This window comes from Sciurus carolinensis, chromosome 7 (genome assembly GCF_902686445.1).
Source record: "Sciurus carolinensis chromosome 7, mSciCar1.2, whole genome shotgun sequence".
NCBI classification, from domain to species: domain Eukaryota; kingdom Metazoa; phylum Chordata; class Mammalia; order Rodentia; family Sciuridae; genus Sciurus; species Sciurus carolinensis.
The window spans coordinates 73,156,472-73,162,695 of NC_062219.1; the positions used below are offsets into that span (position 1 = coordinate 73,156,472).

The 6,224-nt window shown below is 42.8% G+C and overlaps 1 protein-coding gene across 1 annotated transcript; it reads right to left on the bottom strand.

The window, feature by feature from the left end:
* Positions 1-1,793: 1,793 nt before the first annotated feature.
* Positions 1,794-5,260, bottom strand: Pnrc1 (proline rich nuclear receptor coactivator 1). Its single transcript, XM_047559332.1, has 2 exons — positions 4,574-5,260; positions 1,794-2,886 (listed from the first exon to the last, which is right to left on the bottom strand). Exons 1-2 carry the CDS (start codon positions 5,111-5,113, stop codon positions 2,443-2,445), a joined length of 984 nt encoding a protein of 327 aa, XP_047415288.1. The 5' UTR covers positions 5,114-5,260; the 3' UTR covers positions 1,794-2,442.
* Between the last annotated feature and the right edge of the window lie 964 nt (positions 5,261-6,224).

Below are 6,224 nucleotides of genomic sequence, written 5' to 3' on the forward strand. Positions count from 1 at the left end.
TACAAGGACACCTAACAATGCTTGATATGCTTGATACCAAAATAAATGCAAAAGAAAAAAGCTCTTCCCATAATATCACTAAATCTATGATGTGAGTAAACTCAGTATCAAATTATTAATATCTAAAAACTTCATTATGCAGTACTAAACACATACTGCTATTTCTTCAGTTAAGTGCCCCTACACGTAACAATTTTCACACTCACAAACCTTTCACTTCATTGCAATTGAGTCCCCTTTACCAACACTAGTTTAAAATTTAGGCCTAAAGCTGGCAAAGACACACATCATTTGCTTTACATACCCACAAAACCAAAACAAATGACAAAAACATGGGAGGAAATGTTAAGGCATTCAAATGAGAGCAAAATCAAAGTACCTGGACGATAATGGGCCACTAAAGAGCATTTTCAAACAAAAGTTATTCAACTTTTAGATTCACTAATACCTTGTCATTGAATATATATCTATAGTATAATTCAATCAATTTTGCTCGAAGTGTAAGATCTATTTTAACACTTTATAATACAGTCTACATCCTTAAGTCATTCTTTTCAAAATTTTAATCAAGTGTTAACTTACTACTCTTAAGAAGTCTTATTACAAGGTTAGAAGTTCACCTGTTTTCATCACTTTAAGCACCTGTTTCTCTAAATGCATTTTTAAAAAGCCAGCTGTATGTATAGAGTATAGCTAATTTCTCTACATATAATACACGTTACAACCAGTGGCAAAAAATGACTGCTAGGTTAAGTGATATATACAGAATAGCAGACCTATGACTATTTCTCAGATTTTGTGGTGACAGTATTGAGTTAACATACCCTCCCCAGCACTGCTTATCAAGTTATTAAGTAATGCCTATACTACTACCTCTACCCTTTATGCAGCCAGAAATCTTTCTGCCCTTCTTATGTGAACCAAAGGATATATAAGACCTAAGATTCTTCCAAGTAACACCTTCCTCTTCTATTCCATTTCTCAAGAACCCATGTACTCTTTAACATCTTTTTTCCTTTTCATGTTTAAATAGTGCCCATTCAGAAAAAAACTTCCTTTTTGTTGAGATTAACTAAAACCCATAAGGAGTTGTATTTTTAGAATTTCAGTTGGAAATATACACACATGTACACACACACTATTGGAAACAAGGTTGCATCTCTACTTTGACGAAGTACAAGCACATGAAATGCCATATTTATCCTCAAGCAAGCTTTGGAATTTAGATTTTTCTCCATCTAAGAGTTTAACATCACTTTAATTATTTTGGTTCAAAAGATCAACCAATTCAAATCTAGTAAACCAATCCTGACATTCACTGAAAAACATTGTGCATTAAGTCAAATGGTACTTTATAAAACCATTCACACACCTAAAATTTCAGAGACAGAAGTCTGAGGAAGAATACTGTAAGTTCCAAACCACCCTGAATTCAGCAAGGCCCTAAGCAACTGAGTGAGGTCCTATCTCAAAATTTTTAAAAATGGGGGTAAGGGGTGGGGATGCACAACAGTGGTAAAGTACCAGGTTAAATCCCCAATACAAAAAAAACAAAACTAAACAAACAAACAAAAAAAAAAAAACCCCACTCATAATAATATATTTCAAGTTATATACTAACATACCCATTTCCACTAGTGAGGTGGGGAACTCTTAGAAGTGTTAAATTACAGTTAAATTCTAAAAATTTGTAAGATGGATAATTAGCATAAAGTCAGTCAGTAAAAATGGAAAGTTAAAATCCAATCACAACATAATCACACAGTCACACATAAAGAGTCAAGACTAGTTTAAAAGGGGGGGCCAAATTATTATTATTATTACTTTAAAATTTGATTACAACCAATTTTGTTGGCATTAAAATTAAGAGGCATTTTAAATTTGAATGACTTATATACCAAAACTCAGAAATTAAATTTGGCAAAATGGGAATAATTTTCCAGTAATTACAGACAGAAGGCAGAAACCAATTCTGGGAAACACAGACAAAACCCATGTTTACAATGATTGTGCCACAGATTTAAACTTCAGTAGTGCATTAGTAAACTTCACATTTAGATCTTCACTTTGAGATTTGAGCTGTTTCTTGAAAAAAAAAATCTCAGTACCTTGTGCAAATAAATCAGTCTTCCATGTGCCTTAGCACACACTTAAAATTTCTCCACTGTATATATACAAAACACCTACCATGCTGGCAGGGCAAAATACATACTTTCATAACAAAACTATAATGTACCTCTCAAGTATGAACAATATACACATAATACATGGTATACAGTATTTACAAAATATAAAATATAATACAAGCTGTTTGTAACTTTTTAAGCTCATCTTTTGCACCTGTAGGTTGCAACAAGGCAAATTTCCATTTCTGTACCAATTTTCTTTTAGCGTCCAGAAATTTGGGGAAAACTGTTTTACATACATACTGAAATCTGAAATCTAAGTTTGAACTTTTAGGAGCGTTTTTAAGTGTACTGCCATAAGCTCCCTATTTTGGTTGGAATTTTCAACAGTGCTTCCCATCCAGTGACTAGGAGGCTTTGGAAGAACACTAGGAGAAGGTGGATCACTAAACTTTGCCCCAGCATAATTTTCCTTTTGGCTCACTTCAGTTAGAAATGCTGATTTCTTCAAATGCATATTTTTAATGTTCTCAGTATTTTTAAAAGGCTTTTTTTCCTGCTTCTGGATTCTATCAGGCGAAACCGAATCCTGCCAAAAGTTATTTTCATTCTTTTTTGCAGAGGTGATCTTGGTTAGTGGCAAGTGATATTTGCTTTTCTGTCTGTTTATCTTTGGTTGTTCACACAAGTGTATACCATGAACAAGCTGGCCGTGGGGAAAGGCAATTTTCTCCGATTTTCCCATCTTTGATTTTAAAACCTACAAAGATAAGGAACACAAAAATGAATATAGTTTTCAAATAAAAATCATTTATAAAACTCACATTATATATATTTTACATATTTCCTTCTAAAATGTTTCCCCCTAGACTTTTAGTTCACTGTTTGATTACTTTTTAACTTGTTGCACTTATTACTGGATGTCCAAATATACCTCTTAAATGTTTGCCACTAAAAATTATGCAATTAATCACCGGTGTAACCAGTATGCAACCTTAGCAAGTGCTAAAATATCTAAATTCAAACTAACCTCCAGTCCATCTAGCTACAACTGTAATGAGCTCTCTTCCAAATGTTTGCCAGAAAAATGTTTCCAGTCTGCCCCCGCCTTTTTTTTTTTTTTTTTAACATTTGTTGCAAGAATTCGTTTCATTCAATCCAATACTTTCCTACCTTAAGTGGACCTTACAGTAAGATGCGAAGGCAAAAGTTAAAAAAGATGTGAGTGTAATTAGATCATAGCCCTTCCAATACTTGTAACATGCTTTGTAGCACCCAAAAGCAAACCAGGGAGTACAAGGTAACATTCCATGTCAGTGAGATAACTGCCAGCAAAACTTCCCCGTTTGAATATCCGTTTGGAAGAAAGGAATCGTACTGGTCAGCAAACTACAAAATGCTCTTTAATATTACCACTAATATTTCAAGTCATCGTATATTAAAACTTGGAATCTGAGAAGATAATTTAAAGTTAGTAACTTTTTCCAAAGGCACAAGCTAGATGAACTCTAAATCTCAGTCCAACATCCGACAACCAAGGGCAAGAACCAGTTTCCACGTAATTATGAAAGTCACTGAAATTACACGTTTTAATTTGCTAAAATTACAAATCACTTTAGACATTTAATCCCGCATGAATTTTCATCCATTTTATCCAAATCAAACATCATGACACTAGGTCAACATAACGTCAATTCAACTGCTAGTGAATACTTTTTCTGGACAAGTAAAACTACCCGCCATTCGTAAAGTTCAGCATAGTGCACAATGAGAGTTGCTGAACAATATATTCAGTCAACATTAAGACTAGCCCACAAAATTTACCTCTTCAAAGAAAGAAAAAACGAAGGTCGTTCTTTCGAACTTTGAAACTTTAAAAGTCCGACAAAGTAGGTCAGACCCGCGGTAAGCGAAGCCCCAGTTGAGCTGGGTGTCCCACATCTCGGCAAAAAGCCAGCCTAACGAAATCGAGCCGCCTGTAGCCCAGTCCAGCGCCCACGCAGGGGGTTAGAGCCGGTGGAAACCCAAAGCGGGCCCCACCCCTTCCCTGGCCACCCCAACCCGGCCCCACCACCTTCATGAGCGCCGGAGCGCTCGGCACGTAGCGCGCGCTGACGTCAGCCCTCCCGCGGGCCCCTACCCTCCCCCACCACCGCGCGCGCCCAGAACGCCGAAACCCCCTGGAACGTCGCCAGCCTTCTAAATCGGGCTGTTGCTGGGGCGCAGCCGCTCCTCTCATTGGCTGGCTCCCGCGAACCAATAAGCAAAGCCAGCGCATGCCTCCCCTTCCCCCCTTCCCCCAGCAAGACCAAGCGGGCGTCACGGAAACTTCCCTCCCGAGTAAACAGCCGCCCCTCGCCCTGCCCCCACCCTCCCGACCCCCTCAGAGCCCGGCCCAAGCCCGAGAGCCCGCCAACGGCCCCCCAGACCCGCCTCGCAGTCCTCACCTCTTTTCTCAGCGGGGGTTGGCCGGATGCCGCGGGCCGCAGCGGCCCAGAGACGCGGATCGCTTCCTCAGTTCGGGTTGCGGCTGCAGGATCCGAGACCGAGACGGTGGCCGGGCCCGGGACCTCCTGCGCTCCGCTTCGACCAGTCGCCGGGCTCTGGCCGCCCTCCAGGTTCGGCCGGTGCTGCTGGTACTGGTGGAAGCGACTGGGTAGCTGCCCCCCGGGGCTGGCTCGCACCTTCTTTTTTCGCCGCTTCTTCGGCGCTGCGCGCGGGGTGCCTCCCGCAGCGGCCACGCTACAATTGGGCAGAGCTGCTGGAGCGCGAGGCTGGGGAGTCAGACAGGGGCCGTCTCCCCCTAGGAAGTGAGGGAGGAAAAGGGTTGGAGGCAGTGCCCGGGGGTCTGGGATCCGGGGTAAAGGCGGCGGTGCCGTAGTCACCATCGGGAGGGCCCCAAAGTAACCGCGGGTGGAAAAGCCAAGCGGAGCAAGACGGCCGCCCAGGAGGAGCGGCTCCCGCTGCGGGACAGAGACGACAGTCATAGCGCCAGGAGGCAGGCAGCTTGGCAGGAAGAAGAAAAAGAGGAAGTGAAGGCAGTGATCACAGGGCGTCGGCGGCTGCTGCTGCTAAAAGAGCCACAGAAGAGCGCGGACTATGACTCGGGCGGAGGCGGCGCAGCAACAAATAGCCCCAGCCCGGGTTCCGAGTGTTGTTATCCGAAGCTCCGCCCTGCACCCGCCCACCTCCCTGCGGAAATCCAATCTGAATGCGACGGGGCAGGCCACGCCTCTCAGGCCCCGCCTCTACCGCTTCAGGGAGAGGAACACACAAACAAGCCGCTTGCTGCAGCCCGGCACAAAGAGCGCGCAGTGCGCAGGCGCTGCCAACGGGCTCTTTGGGGAAGAGTCAGTCCCGCGAACAATGAAGTTAGGTTTTGGCCCCACCTTCCCCCCCACCCTTCCCTGGCTCTTTCCGCGCGTCGCTGGGCTGGGCGCTGAGAGGTGGGGGCTGAATTGGGTGGGTGTGGGGATGTGGGACAGAACCGGGCAGCGGAGGAATTGGAAAACATCAAGGCCACTGGTGCTTTCTCAGCTCCTGACCTTGGGGAAATATTCGTTTTATTTCAAGCCCAACATAAGAGCATTATCATTTTAAAAGAATGATTTCGAAGAACACTATAAAATTTCACTCACTCCATTCAGCAACGCTGCTTGTTAGCGCTGGTGACCGCATAAGAATTAAAAGATTTATTGATTAAAGTTCTCCATAAATGGACTTTGGATTTTTTACTGCCTTCATACTTAAAGGACTGTGATACTTTGGGATCAAACACCGTGCCTGATGCTTCAAGAGGCAACAAAAGAATGGCTTTGGATCTCAAAGGGAGAAAGCGAAACAGCTCTGCAACATAGTTTATTTTGTTAGCTGCGCATTGAGAGAGATTTTTCATTATTTCCCCCACAGCGCTAACACAAAAGAATTGTGCCCTTCAATTAGCAAACACTTTATGCCCCAGGAACTGTTCTTTAAGTAATCTCATTTGAAACAACAACCCTAATGAATAGGTGCTGTGTTTTATCCCCATTTTACAGAAGAAGAAACTGAGGCTCAGAGGCTAAAGAACTTGTCAATGATCATTCAGTAACTTAGCAG

What these genes read in the sequence shown, in the direction of transcription:
- Pnrc1 (XM_047559332.1), bottom strand. Translation starts at nt 5,113, where the DNA reads ATGACTGTCGTCTCTGTCCCGCAGCGGGAGCCGCTCCTCCTGGGCGGC. An exon ending in AACCCCCGCTGAGAAAAGAG is followed by an intron (nt 2,887 to 4,573) that starts GTGAGGACTGCG and finishes TTATCTTTGTAG; the next exon opens with GTTTTAAAATCAAAGATGGG.